Here is an 18095-nt window from a genome sequence, read left to right as displayed (position 1 = left end):
TCTGCTAGTGATGCGATGCAGCACCTCTGAGTGAGAGCATTAGGTAACCGTGGCCTTCACCAATGTAGCTCAAACTTGGGTAGAATGGAGATTACTTGGTCACTATGGGTACTGAGTATGGACAGTGATGTGATGATCACGGGACGACCAGTGCACTGCACATGACTGTGTCATTTCCACCCAATGGTCAACCAATAGGCTGCTGAACCAGCAGGCCACAGTGTCATAGCTGTAATATATAGCATGTTAACTATTGGTTCTATATATTGCTGTCAAATTTCAATGCACCCATCTGGAAATGAGCTCTCATGATGGAGGTGAGGTGAAATTGGGCATAACGTCACTTTCAAGATAACTGCACTGATATAGCGATGTGCATGCATGTGTGTTTTTGTGTGTGACTGCTTGTACTAACCAAAGATGTATATACGTCCGTGTACTAACCAGGACTTAATGCTGATTTTTTTTGGTGATAGTCCACTTAAATACCATGCTGCAGTTTTACTTGAATACCCTACTCAGACACAGTATACTTAATCCAAGTCGTCCAGTCCTTGGTTTATCCCATAATGTTGAAAACAGGCAAGGTAACAACAAGTACCATCTCTTTAACGTCTTTTGGTTTGATGTGGCCAGGGATGGAACCACGGAGCTTCCACTCTCCATGCAGTTACATCACCTTGGCCACAGAGACAGCGTTATCATGAGGAAACACTCCCTACATTCAATGTTATCTGCTAATGAAGCGTACATCCCATCTCTGCTGTTACAGTACAAGGCAGTGTCACTGCTTGGATCACCAGTGTATCTTCAATGATAAGTTAAGACAAAGCAGGGACTGATTCATCGCTGGCATGTATATCAGTTGCATGTTGTGGGATCTTCCTTTATCCAAGGCACAAAGTGATTATTACCTGAATGTTCCCAGTCATAACATTTATCATCATGTATCAGGAAAAACATTATGTATAATGCTCGCATAATACAGTTTATATTTCTTATAATGTACATGATATTTATAATATGGAAATACACTCAACTAATAATCTCTATCGAGTGAGTGAGTGAGTGAGTGAGTGAGTGAGTGAGTGAGTGAGTGAGTGAGTATGGTTTTACGCCGCTTTTAACAATATTCCAGCAATGTCCCAGCGGGTGACCCCAGAAATGGGTTTCACACATTGTACCCATGTCAGGAATCAAACCTGGGTCTTCGGCGTAACGAGTCAACGCTTAAGCCACTAGGCTACCTGACCGGCCCCTCTATCTATCACCAGCATGTCTTTTTGAAAGAAAATATTTTCCTCTTTCAGCTACCACAGATACAATTTTTACTTTCATTCATTTTTTCTTCATGAATACAATACAATACAAGCTGTGCTTGTGTAACAGGACGAAACATCCCCCTGGCCAGTTCTTCCCTAGGGAGGTCACAGCATAGGCCAATTCTTCCCCACCTTTGGCCAGATATTCCGTCCTTGAATTGAGGTGGGGAAGGTTCAGCCTAGGCCAGAAATTCCCCTCTTTTGACTTCTTGACAGTTCTGCTGCAGGTACACAAACATGTATTTACATAAGGAAAGAGGTTATCACACTAAGTCTCACCTTCTTTCAGGATTTCTTCAGGAAAACCATGTCCTACATATTTCTCACATTTTGGGAAACTTCATCGTCATCTCTTCGTCTTCATCCTCATCTATTCTTCTTCACATATTTTAGATAATGTCCACATTATAGAAAGGGTAATATTTCTAATATTATGGAATATGAGAATGTTAATATTAATTGATGATAGACAAATGTTTTAAAGCTTCTAGGCTCGAGTGATATTCATGATCAAACTTTCGCACTGCCCCTCTCCTATTGGTATAGATAGTGTTCACCAAGTTTGAAAAGAATCTATGCAGTAGTCACACACAAATATGTCCTCGGAAGGACGGTCGGAATTCCTTGGTATGACCATATACCCCTGCCGTTTTAGGTCGGGAGTATAATAAAAAGCGTTTCCTTTAAACACATGTCAATAGCATTGAAATATTATTAAACACTCTGCCACATTGTTTTCATTGATGAAAATACTAATACTATTGTTATTCAAGATTCAAGATTCTTTATTCAGTATTTAGGGCCATGTGGCCTAGAGTACAATTACAATTTCAATAATTGCTGCGTCACGTGATGTCAGGAAAATAAATACATGTAGTCTTATTTCACATTAAATACACGATTTAAGTATAAGGCCAAAGCCTTTACAATGTTGATATTTTTGGAGTTGAGTAGATTACATAAACTGTGATTATCATGATGGACATTGGATAACCAAGGCAAATAGTGGTTTCTGACAGAAGAATATTTTGAACATATAAACAAAACATGAAATTCATCCTCTAATTGCCTCCCTGTACAGTGGGTACATAGATATAAACTCAAGTCTTCATTTGTATGTTTTGACTTTCGTAGCATGTTAATCTTAAAACCGTGTAGCGATATTCTGAATTTACAATATGCTCTCCTGAGTGATTTATTCGTGAGATTACTGATGTAAAATTCTGGCTGTAAAAGTGATTTCAAATTTGCATAATGTGACAGATATTTTGATGAAGAAATAGAGTCATGCCACTCTGAGTATACATATCCCTCAGCCTTTGTTTTATTTTTAGCAAAAAGAGATTTCCATCACAAATATGTTGAGAGATCCATACAAATGAAAAGCCTGAAGAAAACAAAATATATCTTACATCAGACACCCAGGTGTGTTTATCATTATCATCTAACTGTTTAAGTAGATTGTAACATTGTTTTGGATATCGACACTGATTCATACGTAGCAATCTCAACCAGTATTTAAGTACCCTTATTTTGCTAAACACGAACATATTTAATCGTCCAGTTTCACCAAGAATAGCTTTATTAGAGGCTAATTTCCGATACAAAGATAATTTTTAAAATAGGACGTATGTACTTTTTCTATACATTCATAATATTTTGCCCCCCAGATTTCAGCCCCATAAAGTAATATAGGAGCAATCTTACAATCAAACATTGTACAAGCTGTTTCGAATGTTATATAGCTATTTCTTTTGAAAACATGATAAATGACTCTAGTGGCTTTAGAAGCCTGTGATGCTAGGCTTTTACAGGCCATTGACCAGATTAGCCTTGAGGAGAAAAATACTCCAAGATACTTGTAGTAAGTGACAAGTTTTACATTTATAGAACCATAGAACCATTTTTCATTTTTTCGTATAATGCCACCGTTTCGGAAAACAATTGTTTTTGTTTTATCAAGATTCACACTTAGGCCCCAGGTAATGCAAAATTTTCTTAAGATATCTAATTGTCTTTGTAGACCAATAACTGTATATGAGAACATAGTCACATCGTCGGCAAAAAGTAGTAGCATAATATCTTCAATACTTTCTGAAACAAACACACCATGACAGCACGTTTTATAAATGTCAGTTACAAGCTCATTAATAAAGAAGATAAACAGAAGCGGGCTTAAGATACAGCCTTGTCTTACACCGGAGCTAGTTGTAAACAAATCTGTTCTGCCTTTGTCTGTTTTTACACAAGCCTTAACAGCAGAATACATACTAGCTAAGACATTATACAACTTGCCATGGCAACCTTTTTGTAAGAGCATATATAATAATTTTTTCCTTTCCACAAAGTCAAAGGCTTTCTTGAAATCAATGAAAGCACAATAAAATCGCCCCCCTCGCTTTGATAAATATTTAGTACAAAGAGCCTGGAGTGTGAAAATGTTGTCTGTTACTGAATAGTTCGATCTGAATCCAGCTTGTGCTTCATGTATTAAATCGTTTATATCCATCCATGATCGTAGTCTTTTTTCAAGTATTGACGTGAATAATTTCCCAGTTGCATTTAGCAGGGATATTCCTCTATAATTGTTTGGGTCAGAGGTAACACCAGATTTATGTATAGGTATTATAAGTCCAATGTTCCATGCTTCAGGGAATATACCGGTATCTAATATTTTATTAAATAAAGGTCTCAAGTATTTAATAAGAATTGTTTCTGAAAGTTTAAAAAATTCTGGAGGGATTCCATCTTCACCAGGAGATTTCCCGAGTTTTAATCTTTTTAACGCTTCAGCTACTTCTTCATCAGTAATAATATCTGATAACAACTCATCTGTAATGGGTAAGCTATCACAATTATCACAAGAGTGACTGTCAATGAATTCATTTACAGGTACATTAAAATCTTCATTCACTTCTGTTTTGTTAGAGTTTAACAAATCTTTAAAATATAACTGAAGAGCATCAGGAGATATTGCACATTTAGAGTGTTTGCTACATAAAACCCGTTTAAGGGTGTTCCAAAATGTTTTACAATTACCATGTTTTGCAGCATCTTTCAAATCTTCAACTATTTTACCATCAAATTGTTTCTTTTTCTGACCACAGCATATTTTGAATTTTCTTTTGGCTGCAACATATTTTTGCAAATTTTCATTACATTTGAACTGCTTAAATAAATAAAGATACCTATATTTTTCCTTTTTCAGTTGAGTACATTCATGGTCAAACCAAATTGGTTGATTTCTGGATTTATTGTTGAATAGTGTACAAAAACCTCCAGAAGAACAAGCAATGTGGATCAGTATATCTCCCAAAGTCTTGACTGCAGTATTTACATACTATTGTTATATCACCATGTAAGTTATTCAAAAATTATGTACGATATGATATATACCGGTAATGCACATATACGAACCGCAAAAGAAACATCACCATGGATAGATATATGAGAAACCTTATTTGTCCAAACACTGTAAACATACTTTGAGACATATTAAAAAGATGAAACTTGTCAAAACTGATCATCAAGTTTGAAATTAAAGACTCAAATGTTCTTTAAGTGAAACACAACACTAGTCTCTGAGAAAATGGCATCACAAGTCAGCATCTCGTGTGTATGCCTGCCGTGTGCATTGATGACTGCCGTGCAACGTCGATACATGGAATGGATGAGGCGGTTGATGAAGTCCACACTCTAAGGAACGCCTGAGGCGGTTCAGCTGCAGTTGTCGTCCTTGGTCGGACGTCATTCAGCCGTCTTTGAATCTCGTCCGACACAAGTGCTCAATAGGATTTAAATCGGGACTGAGGTCGGGCACTGCATGGTTCTGATGCCATTCTCCTGAAGGAAGTCTCCTGTCGCTTTCGCAGTGTGGTCACGGGCGTTATCATGCTGAAACTCGACGTGCCAAATGAGGTTTGGTGTGTGGTCTCAAGATCAATGTACCAAGCTGCTGTGACACCATTGCCTCTCCCTGGACCGATGTTCTGGAAGACCACAGGGCAGACCCTCTGTGCAAGACCAATACCACCCCACAACATGATGCTCGGACCATCCCAGGAGTCTCTCTCAACAACACAAGCACCAGAATAACGTTCCCCACAACTCTGACTCTTTGCCATCTGCTGTTGAGATACAGTTACGGCTCTCGTCTGAGAAGAGGACTCTTCTCCAGTACTGGTGGCGCCAATGCTGGTGCTGTGTTGCCCACTGAAGATGGTCCCAGCGATGACGTGGTGTCAAAATGGGTTCTCGGTGTGGCCTGTGACAGTGGAGGTGTCTGCTTGTCAATCGTCGACGCACGGTCTCCGCACTAATGTGTCGCTGCTGAGTCCCCTTGGTCTATCGAGCAGTTTCCGCAGCAGTAAGAAAGGATCTTGAAGATGCTGTTGCATAATCTGACGATCCTGACGTCGGGTGGTGAACCTTGGTCTTCCACTATGTGATCGATCACCTGCAGTGTTGTTGGTCTGGTACTGTATACCTGTATATGGTCCGGACGTGGACTTGAAATGCATTGGCTACTTGCCAGGTGGTTTTTCCAGCTTGCAATTGTCCAAGGGCTTGGTGTCGCTGATTTCTTATCAATCTGGGCATGTGGTAGCAATTCAATAACGAAGGAATGTTATCTGATCAGAGTGGATTTTTATAGGGCAAGAATGGGGGAACGCATTTGCATTTCAATTTGCACGGAACTAATGTGCATCAGGTTACCATGGCTGTTGCCGTGATGCATTTGGCCGATCAGTTTTATTGTCATCTGCTTTGCATTTTTATCATAAAATTTCATTTTTCCGGACAAGGTAATGTTAAATTTTAGAAACTTTGACAAAAATTACCCAGATAATTAAATGACAACTTTTCATGCAATGTTACTTGGGGTGACGTTTCTTTTATGGTTCAGTATATAAACTACATAATTTGTTGGATAGTAATTTCTCTCTCATAAGCGCCAGGTAAATTCTGTATAAAGAACATAAAATTCTATTGTATGTCAGTGTATAACTGACTGTAGCTTATGCTAGACAGTAGTTGAAATATTAAGCGCCAGGTCTCTAATTGCCAGCGGGCCTCCCACTGGGCTTGGAAACTTGTTCAAAGAATAAGAGGAAATGTGATAGTCTCGTCGTCATCTGATAAAACTCATGTGTAGACATTAGTTACATCCATGAAAAGCAAGGTCAAAGCTTAGCAACAGCATTACAAGCGATAACACATTTATATCACAGAGGTTACTAGGGTACTGCACCAGATAGTACAATGTAGTAATAACTATACTATATAACTACACATTTCTACATTTGTTCTAGTATGAGGACATGGCCATGCACCATGTAAGTGTCAATTGTCATGATGTTATGAACTATATATAATTATATACTGAAATACATGAAGTAGGCGTTATCAGAGATCATGTATGGTCCAGATCTATTTCAATATCAGACCAATTGTTCAGTATTTTCTTTATCATCAAGTTAATAATCAATGCTCTAAAAAGCATACTTACAATTTAGACACTTTCAAACTTAATGTTCATATTTTCACAAACCAGAAATTGAATTTATTTTAAAGAGTTTCATCAAAGGCTTGTACAGATTCTTCTTTCAATTGATGTAATTGCCAAAATCAGCCAATCAGATTCTAAATAATTGGTCAAATAAGAAATGCATCCAGACAAGCATATCTCATCTCTGTATCTAAAAAAAGTGTTATTGGGTAGTTCTACATGCAAAACTTAAAGCCCGGCAATACATTGTTGTTTCATATTGTTGTGCCATGGCATCTACACCCAACGGTTGTATTATGAAAGCTCCCATATATCGCTGTCTATAAAACAACCCCACCTATAATTTAGGGGACCCCCACCCATAAGGGACCCCCACCCACCCTGTAAAAACCTTCAAAATCAATGCTAATTCATATACCCTTCCATAAAGCGTTCCGGAATATAGCACATCACAAGTACCTACACAGTTCTGACAATGTAAACATGTTTGTTTCCAGCACACAGCACCATTTTGTGTGTTGATGCTGTGCGACACCAAATTGGTCAGCACCATGGCATCTTCACCCACAACGGTGTACTAGGGAGGGTATTGTGTTGTTTCTGAGTGCCATGGCATCTTCATCCACAACGGTGTACTATGGAGGGTATAGTGTTGTTTCTGAGTGCCATGGCATCTTCATCCACAAAGGTGTACTAGGGAGGGTATTGTGTTGTTTCTGAGTGCCATGGCATCTTCATCCACAACGGTGTACTAGGGAGGGTATAGTGTTGTTTCTGAGTGCCATGGCATCTTCATCCACAAAGGTGTACTAGGGAGGGTATTGTGTTGTTTCTGAGTGCCATGGCATCTTCATCCACAACGGTGTACTAGGGAGGGTATTGTGTTGTTTCTGAGTGCCATGGCATCTTCACCAACAACAGTGTAATATGGAGGGTATAGTGTTGTTTCTGAGTGCCATGGCATCTTCATCCACAAAGGTGTACTATGGAGGGTATAGTGTTGTTTCTGAGTGCCATGACATCTTCACCCAAAGGTGTACTATGGAGGGTATAGAGTTGTTTCTGAATGCCATGACATCTTCATCCACAATGGTGTACCATGGCGGGTATACTGTTTTTTTCTGAGCGCTGGGCATCTTCACCCACAAAGGTGTACTATGGAGGGTATAGTGTTTTTTCTGAGTGCCATGGCATCTTCATCCACAAAGGTGTACTATGGAGAGTATAGTGTTGTTTCTGAGTGCCATGACATCTTCATCCACAACGGTGTACTGTGGAGGGTATAGTGTTGTTTCTGAATGCCATGGCATCGTCACCCAAAGGGTATACTATGGTGGGTATATGTTTGTTCAGTAGCATTTTTCTTTTGTTAAGATCAAAATTTCCAAATCAAGGAGGCTGAATTGTTTTAGACAGTTGACATCTTGACTCAAGATCCCATGCACCTGTCATTTTCATTGGGCAGTCCAAGTTTGCTCGTGGTTCAGCTGATGTGACATGGAGGTCTTGTCAGGTCTTGACACAGAGACACATCTGACTTAAATGAGATTGCTCACACTTCAAATTCATGAATGGAAGTCCACAATTTGACATTTTTTCGGTATTTTGTTTGGATTTTCTCTTAAAATGTCTAAAAACTCTTACTGCATGTATCAGCGTAGGCCAAAAGTTAAAACAAGCAATTCAACAACATGTATCATGTGTCAGGTACTGCAATCAATACATCAACTCTGAAGCCTTGAACAAAGCTCCTTACCTATTCAAAACATATTCCCTTATGTTTTTATTTTTGAAACTATCCATCCGACTTCTGCATGCAGTTTATATTTCAGTGTCATAACCAAAACAAATATGTCAATGCCCTGATGGCCTGATGCCCTGTTTAGAATAAATGCTTTGTCCACATCTGCCACCATTTACTCTGAATAAAACTCTGTCTAATTTCAAAGTTCTGCTATCATGCAGGATAGTTCAGGTGCATGGTGGTCAAGGCTATGTTCCACAAAGCAATCTTAGCGCTAAGATGATTGTAACTCCTATACTTTAACATAGGCCTACGGTAGTCCTAGGGCTAAGATCGCTTTGTGGAATGGGGCCCAGGTCCTAATACCAACAGACTGTGCCACATCAGCCAGTCAGATAACCCCATCACTTGTATAATGTTGAAGCATTGCCAACAGTCCAGTGGTTATCTGATAAAGGTCAGTCTCTTACATCAGTGAAAGTCAAGGACAATGCCATTGATGTGATATGTCATGAACACATTAATAAGATATCATAGATGGTAGTATTAACATTCATTGGCTGAAAGAGCTCATATCAAGATTTATTAAGCGTCAAAGTGAGATTGACCAATCAGAGAGTAGAACTACTGACCCCACATGAGCACATAGAGCATCAGTAAAATTCCAAAATGATTGTTACTGACCTAATACGAGACCGTGTACCGTCAGTAACAGCCATCTTGGATTTTCCAACATCAGCTTCACATAGTTTACATGAAAATTCTGGTACAGAAATCTGTTGTTATGGTGTCTTTAGGTGCCGTATACAAAATACTGAGCCAGTATTTTTCTGCTTACCTAACATAACACTGTATACGTCCACAAAAGACACCATAACTAACATTATTCTGATGTGTGGACATCCTTTCGCAATTGTTAATTTCCAAATGTTACACATGTTATATATATCATAAGTGAATCAGCTTTAATTGTGATCATGCATATAGTGGAATCTTTCAAAATTGGACTTATCCAGATCTCTGTCAATTTACCACGTTATTTTATCATGAAGGAAAATCTGACGACCCCACATTGTGAACTGTGGGACAAATGACCAATTTATCATTCACTTTTCACAAACAATAGTAATAATATTTCTTCTGCGTCAAAATGTTAAGTACCACATGTTTGAAATATACCAGTTGCATGTTCAGATTCCTGACTCCTTGACCCTAACAAAATCTTACCAGGGAGCCAGAAAACAGGGTCCTAGGCAATTTTAATTACTTGATTTTATCTTTATTTACTTCTTTAGAAACTGGTTGGTGGGTCTCAACTGAAATATTTAACCTCCCACTAGTGATTCTATTGTAGTCACCCTTTTACTTAAAAACACAGTTCCAATGGCCTTATGTAAACAATGCATTGAAATAACTGTTAAAATAGAGAACTCTTTTCATTTCAAGTCCTCCTTGCAGCAGATGTTTTTAGTTGCCCATCCACATGTTAATCAAAAATGATCACACTATCAATGATGTTGTGGCCAACCTTTAAGATAACAGGGAAAAGATGTTCAACTGTGGCATCACTGTAATATTACAGTGAGATGTTTAACTGTGACATCACAGTAGTGTTACAGTGAGATATTCAACTGTGACATCACAGTAGTGTTACAGTGAGATGTTTAACTGTGACATCACAGTAGTGTTACAGTGAGATATTCAACTGTGACATCACAGCAACCTTACAGTGAGGTATTCAGCTGTGACATCACAGTAATGTTACAGTGAGATGTTTAACCGTGACATCACAGTAATGTAACAGTGAGATGTTCAACTGTGACATCACAGTAATGTTACAGTGAGATGTTCATCGGTGATATCACAGTAGTGTTACAGTGAGATATTCAACTGTGACATCACAGTAGTGTTACAGTGAGATGTTTAACTGTGACATCACAGCAACCTTACAGTGAGATGTTCAACTGTGACATCACAGCAACCTTGCAGTGAGATGTTCAACTGTGACATATACAGCAACCTTACAGTGAGATGTTCAACTGTGACATCACAGTAGTGTTACAGTGAAAGTTCAACTGTGACATCACAGCAACCTTACAGTGAGATGTTCAACTGTGACATCACAGTAGTTTTACAGTGAAAGTTCAACTGTAACATCACAGTAGTGTTACAGTGAGATGTTCAACTGTGACATCACAGCAACCTTACAGTGAGATGTTCAACTGTGACATCACAGCAACCTTGCAGTGGGATGTTCAACTGTGACATCACAGCAACCTTACAGTGAGATGTTCAACTGTGACATCACAGTAGTGTTACAGTGAAAGTTCAACTGTGACATCACAGTAGTGTTACAGTGAGATGTTCAACTGTGACATCACAGCAACCTTACAGTGAGATGTTCAACTGTGACAACACAGTAGTGTTACAGTGAAAGTTCAACTGTGACATCACAGCAGTGTAACAGTGAGATATTTATTTGTGACATCACAGCAAAATTACAGTGAGATGTCCAACTGTTGTCACAGTGTGTTCTAGTAAAGCAATGATACTCTACTTAAGTAGCTCTGTTCAAGTAAAACAAAACCTGGTTCAAGGTAATTACCACTCTGTTCTAGTAAAATATCACTCTATTCAAGTAAAGTATCACTCTGTTCTAGTAAAATATCACTCTGTTCAAGTTAAGTATCACTCTGTTCTAGTAATATCACTCTATTCAAGTGAAGTATCACTCTGTTCTAGTAATATCACTCTATTCAAGGGAAGTATCACTCTGTTCTAGTAAAATATCACTCTATTCAAGTGAAGAAACATTCTGTTCTAGTAAAATATCACTATTCAAGTGATGTATCACTCTGTTCTAGTAAAATATCACTCTATTCAAGTGAAGTATCACTCTGTTCTAGTAAAATATCACTATTCAAGTGAAGTATCATTCTGTTCTAGTAAAATATCACTCTAATCAAGTGAAGTATCACTCTGTTCTAGTAAAATATCACTATTCAAGTGAAGTATCACTCTTTTCTAGAAAAATATCACTCTATTCAAGTGAAGTATCACTCTGTTCAAGTAAAATATCACTCTATTCAAGTGAAGTATCACTCTGTTCAAGTAAAATAATACTCTGTACAAGTTAAGTACAACTCTCTCCCACTCTCTTCTTTCACTGAGGTTTAGCAGAAACCAAGCTACATAACAGCAAATGGCATTCACACTGTAACACAGACATCAACTATAAAAATCAATGAAGTTCAAACCATTCATGTGCAGGCTTATAAAAGCTAGTTTGTTAACATGCCTAAAAAAATCAGCTTAGTCTGAAGTTGCTGTCTTACCTGTTCATTCAGTGCAGTAGTGTCTATCTCCAGATTACAACTCATTTTTTCAAGAGAACACAATAGCAGATTGTAAGTTCACTGATTAAGTTCTACACAGTTCTCTATACTCAACTTATGCAGGAAACAAAACTGGAGAATACATTTTTTCCATACAACTGATGCTATTATGTATTCATTGTACATAGGTTGCACTGGTGCATATTATATATAGCTAAATCAAGCCCTGGTAAAACATTGAACATTTGTCTTTTCTTGTTAAACAACATGTTTGTCTCATCTTGACAAAATGTCGAGAGTTCCACATAGCTGGGTCACTCATGAAAATATCACAGATAAGCTAAACATTTCATTTGGCAAGATTACTCAAATATCCTGTATAAAACAGTACTTTACTCAGCTGATGTACAGCTGTCTTAACACAGGGCGTTGGACTCTAAATATGCTGTTTTTTAAATCAATATTCACTTTAGAGAAGTAATACTGAATGTCAGAACAACTGGTACTTTCAATCGCCTCTATGACAATGGTTTTCAGAGAGAGTTCATAAAGAAAATACATGATTAAGAGAACAGTTGTCCCTTCTTGTCAACTATCATGTTTATCTCATCCAGTGGCCTGACAATGTTGACATTGCCACTCGTGGCTGTGTCACTCAATGAGATAAAACATGTTATTTGATAAGAACAAACAAATATCTTCTCTTCATCCAATGCAAAAAAAACTCTTACCTACATTCCCATAATTTGTTGAATCTCACAGCTGCATCACAAGATCAAATTGCAGACCTATGACAATCGTGTTTCAAAATACAAATGTTTATATCCTCCTGCCATGTCACATGCTTGTATGACTTAGTTCCTGTTTGTGGTCGGTGTGGCATTAGCAAGTCATCATGGGGTTCAACAATGCACCACATCAGTATTCACATCCCTGCCTGGCTAACAATTCTTAGAAACCTCCTGTGGCATGATCTGTTCTTCTTATTTGCCTCTGATTAGGTCTGGGATGGGTAACTCGGGTACTCGAGTTGGGTGGGACGTCAGTAGGACCTGGGTGCCCACTGGACTACCCAATATTCTACCTGAAAATGGTGCAGGTGGGGTCTAGAAACACAAAATGTTGTTTGGGGAGAGAAGGGGGCATATATATTGGCAACTATTGAGTAAAGACATGCCACAGGGATGCTAATTGACACAAGTGAACTTGAGAGTATATCCAAAGGGCGAGTAGAGTTTCCGGCATAAGTGGGTGTTCTTCAGGCTTGTAAAATGTTTCAGGTTAAATGAATAAATGAGTTGGATTTAGCCCGCATTTAGCTATATCCCAGCAAAATCACAGTGGGGGACATCAGAAATGGGCTTCAAACATTGTACCTATGTGGAGAATCTAACCTGGGCTATCAGCACGACAAGCAAATGCTTCAACTATTAGGATACCCCACCTCCCCCATTTCAGGAAATGTTGCATCCTTGCCGGCATATCTTTTATATACGGTACACTTTCATGAATGTTCCACAAACATAAGTGTACATGAAATAAAATGAGCCATACAGGATAAAAACTTCTCATCGAAATTATTACCTGTAACCTGGTATACAACTCAACAACTGAGGGATTTAGGTGGGGAATAGATCAAATATCATATCCACGAAGAATATTTTATTATTTTCCTTGTTGAAGATATGCCTTGGACATGATGCAGCTCATTAAGTATCACAACAATCTCTGTGAAGAAAACGAGTAACAAATCTCCGTAGCTCACCTGAATATTTCTGGAAATATTATTTTTCAGAATGCTCATTTAAGAGTAATGAAAAAGACTAAAGATGTTGGATTTTTGCTGTTACAATATGTTGTATGAACACTTTGATATTAAAAAAGTTTCTTCTCTTCTTTCAACCTTTCAAATTTGTTTTCTGTTTTCACAATCCAACAAAGTTGGGTTTTTTATTTTATCCAAGCTTCATTCTTGCAAATCTAGAATCACCCATTAACAATGATTGTATTTATTCTTATGGAAATAAACATGGGAACACAAAAATATTGATGGATTCACAGCTGCATACACTCTCTATCACGGCAATACATACGGGAACACATAAACATAGTAATGCTTTCACCATAGATACTTCCTATACATGAAATAAGGTACATGGTGTTTCACTTCAGTTCCAAAAGAATGTTGTTTCAAACAAACATGCCATAAGTATACGCCAAGATCTCGTTAATCTGGAGGGTACTGTGAAATTTCTGGATTAAAAAATAATGGTTGCAGAGTAAATGTTGCATTTAATAATATAACATCTACATATATTAAACAAATATATAAATGTTGACAACGATATATTGTTTTTTGTACTTGGTCTGCTCTAACGCATCTTCCCGAGGCAAGAGAAATAACTACATTTAAAGTCCAGTTTCCACCCGAACAAGGCTGGAGTTACTGGGCTCGACCGTAGCCCCACCAGTGGGGATTTCGAGTTATGTCCCTTCTATGCCTCTCCTATGGACCAATCAGATTCCACCTCTCGTATCACTTGCATTTGCTTCAAACAATGGCGGCACCCAGTCAAGACGATCTGATTGATAATCAAGATCTAAATTGTGATAAAACGGGTCTTACATCCCGAAGTGCATCAAATCACGTGAGCACCTTGATTAAAAACATGAAAAGTTTTGGAAAATAACTGTTGACAATGAGTTGTTGGTGCACATGCTTTGCAAATATTGCAATCAACCTAAAACTGCATCACAGTTTACGAACCGGATTTCTATTTCGTTGCGTAATTGTGATTGGATTATGCATAGACTCGTTAGTCCAGCCAAAATGTAACTCCATAATACCAGCCTAGCTCAGCAAGGGTGGAAACTGGACTTATATAGTCAGTTAACTCATTTGCCTTGGGGTTAACGAGGGTCATCCATAAAGAATGATACTCACGTATAAGAGACAGATCGATGAGACATCGCAGCAGACGCACAGGGCCACAGGTCACGGCCAGCTTACACAGGTCAAGGACTGCACCACGTAGCATAGTCAATTGTATCCCAGGGTTCTTCAGGTGATTCTTCAGCTCCTTCTCTTTCAGCCAAAGTGAAGGAAAATCTACCAATGAATCACCATGTTTGTAAGGGTGGAAGGACAACTCAGGTGACCAGAAAATATTTCTTGGATCATCATGTGTGTCGACTTTGGAAGTCGATGAATTCAATGCTGCAATCACTTTTTCCCTTTTCCGCATTTCAGCAGCAATGCTTTTGTTGACAGGTGTACCCACCACTACAAGAGGATGGGAATGATACTCCTTGCAACTGCACTGAAATTCATGCTCACGCGTCATCTTTGCCGGAAGAAGGGATTCATGATGACTTATTCGCTCTTGAGTACCAGCATTATGATGCCTTGACACATACAATGATCTCGTCATTGCTCGTTTTTTCTCATACACTATCGAGCGTTCGATCTGCATCTTCTTCATCTCAGGATTACGAATGTTATGTTTGTATTTGGAAGCTGCCATTTCTATACTTCGCGTTAAATCATTTCGAATATCAGCTTTCTTTTCATCCTGTTTTTGCATATACTCTGCAGCTGCGTTAGGTTGGTAGATTTGAAATCCCCCTGTCGTTCGGGGTACAACTTCACAAGATTCACCCATCCAACGCTGTTGGACTGGAGTGTGTTCTCTAGGAGTCCCCGTCACAAAGACGGACTGAGTAAAATGATGGTTTGCCATTGTTCGATTTAAAACACCTCTTCTCCTCAGAATCCGATCGTTCCCACTTTCTGTGTTGCTTTGTGACTGAACTGTGTTAGGGACATATGGTAGCATGATAGTGAATCTTTATGACAAATATATTTGTTGTAATATATTATTTCTGAGAAAGGTCCATGTTCCTTGTGTATTTGTTTTATATGTTCTTTTCTTTAATTACAAACTATAAGTTATTAATTAGATATTTTCTATATAAAACTATTAATAAAATTTTATAAAAACTGAATAATAATCATTTATATATTTTCAGACAAATGTTTTTCATTAATATTTATTCATTATTTGCATTATCTTTATAACAGTCACATTTACCTTGATGGTTACGGGCAACAGTTAAAGGGACACAACTCTTTCCAATATGACTTCAGCATAAGCAAGCTATAATAATAAAGCTGTAGCAATTTATAGATTAAAAAAAATGGGCTAAGAATAATTTAAATAATAGGAATATACAGTTAGTGTTGTAAGATGCTAAGGAAATATTAAAAATATATGTTTTTTTATCACAGAACAAAAATTAAAAGCAAACACTTCCTAAAAAGAAAGATGTATTTCACAGCTACTTTAGAAGATCATAAAATATTCATGGTCTGTTTAAAAAGATTTAAAACTTTTGGCCAGATGATCTTCATGTACCTGTGCAGTGCGGGTTTTGGAATGATGGGGGTGTGACATATGTTAGTTTCAATTCAGAACTAAAAACAAATTTTCTCAGAAAACATGAAGCTCTTCTTCCAACTTCATACTCCATTTTATTCACAGACTTGTTTTTAGACAACATTTCAAATAGATATCTGTATCATTTAAGTTAATTTAGTTCGGTATTTGTACCTGTAATCTACAAACATAAACTTACATACTCATGATTCTGTCCCTCTGTTCATGTTTCTCTCAAACTTCACTTATTTTGCAAACATTATCATACTTTCATGTTATGTACACAAACTCGTACCTCCACATTATTAGACTTACAGTTTTATATTTTATTGGCAAATACCAGTGCAGTGGTGTGTACTGTATTGCATCTGCAGCATGTATTGGAGTGAGGGAGTGAGTATGGCTTTATGACAAATCAGCAGGGTGACAAATTTTGGTTCAAATGTCAGATTAAAACCAGTCCACAATGTTCTAAGAAATCAGTGTGAAGGTTGATGATGGGAGGAACTCGCTTGGGGATAATGAAGCCAGTGCAGAAGTCTTCAAATGTGCAGTATAGCGAGATACAATTGTCAAATCTCTTGGCTCTTCATAAAATCCTATGGTGCCATAGTGAGAGAAGAGTTGTAAAATCTCCAGGACTTCTCCACCTCACTGAGGAACTATAAATACTGAGCATGATGTCCAGCTCAACGTGCTCATCTTGAAATGTTTCCCTTGACGCACAGAGAGACTGGATTCAGATTTAGATCTGATCTGAGGCAGACTGAATAATTCATTATTGCAGATGATTTAATCATTACACAAACTAGTGTAATCTTATGTAGATCACTGATGCAGTGTGAGGCAAGGCAGGGTTGGAGTTGGGCTGGCCGGACACTGTCAGTGTGGTATAGGGTATTTGGAGTGTGGTATTGGGTAGTCTGGCAGGTGTTGTAGTGCGGAATGCGGATTTACCAGGAAAGACCGGGTTTTCTATCACAGGGTCTCGTCATTTTCAAATTGTAATGCATTTTTCCTGAACATCATCTGAAACAGAATTTGAAAACATGTTAGAACAAATACGAAATATCTGAATTTCTGAGTTAATGAGCTGCTGTACCTCTGCAGAATAGTATCATGAATATTGTAAATGATTGTCACAGCTCAATCACTTTGGAATCACGACCTCAATCCGCAAAACGGTCTAAGGCTACAGGTATTATAAGTAAAAGACAAATCTAACAAGGTAAAAAGTGAGCAGGACTCACTAATACACCCGACTTTGACTACAGTAAAAGATATTTCAAAGCAAATAAACAATATTTTCTTAGAAAATCCACTTAGCAAAATCAAACTTTGCACTGCACCTCTCCTATTGGTATGGGAAGCTGTACCCCAAGTTGGAAAAGAATCTATGAAGAAGTAGTTATCAAGCTATAGGTCGCACAATTGTTGAAGTAAAAACATTCAAAGTTAAAAAAGAAGAAGAAAATATTGTATTTTTTCAGAAAATTCAAACATTGAAAACAAACTATAAACTGTTCCTCTCCTATAGGTATAAAAAGTGTTCACCAAGTTTGAAAAGATGAAAAGAATCTATGCAGTAGTTTTCAAGTTATAGGTCTCACACAAAAAATGTTCCTGGAAGGACAGACGGATGGAATGAAGGACAGATGGAATTCCTTGGTATAACTTTATAGATCGGGGGTATAAAAAAAGTACCGTATGGGAGCTACAACAGTTGTATCACATAGACAGCTTTGTGGA

At 37.9% G+C, this 18095-nt stretch overlaps 1 protein-coding gene across 5 annotated transcripts in view; it reads right to left on the bottom strand.

The window, feature by feature from the left end:
• The window catches only part of LOC124149212 (ankyrin-2-like), a 94578-nt gene that overhangs the window by 42330 nt on the left and 34153 nt on the right, over positions 1-18095 (bottom strand). For 2 of the 5 annotated variants that reach the window (XM_046520646.2, XM_046520648.2), the window contains exon 2: positions 14855-17375. In XM_046520646.2, the coding sequence (XP_046376602.2) occupies positions 14855-15746 (892 nt within the window). In that variant the 5' untranslated portion in view covers positions 15747-17375. Of the gene's footprint in view, positions 1-12641; positions 12719-14854; positions 17376-18095 lie in introns of those variants that run through there. The other 3 variants (XM_046520649.2, XM_046520651.2, XM_046520650.2) reach the window with 3 other exon arrangements.

Source organism: Haliotis rufescens, unplaced genomic scaffold, assembly GCF_023055435.1.
Source record: "Haliotis rufescens isolate VD_foot unplaced genomic scaffold, xgHalRufe1.0.p SCAF_4, whole genome shotgun sequence".
In the NCBI taxonomy this organism is placed as follows: domain Eukaryota; kingdom Metazoa; phylum Mollusca; class Gastropoda; order Lepetellida; family Haliotidae; genus Haliotis; species Haliotis rufescens.
Note: the sequence above shows the minus strand (reverse complement) of the source record. Positions and strands in the feature narration are given on the sequence as shown.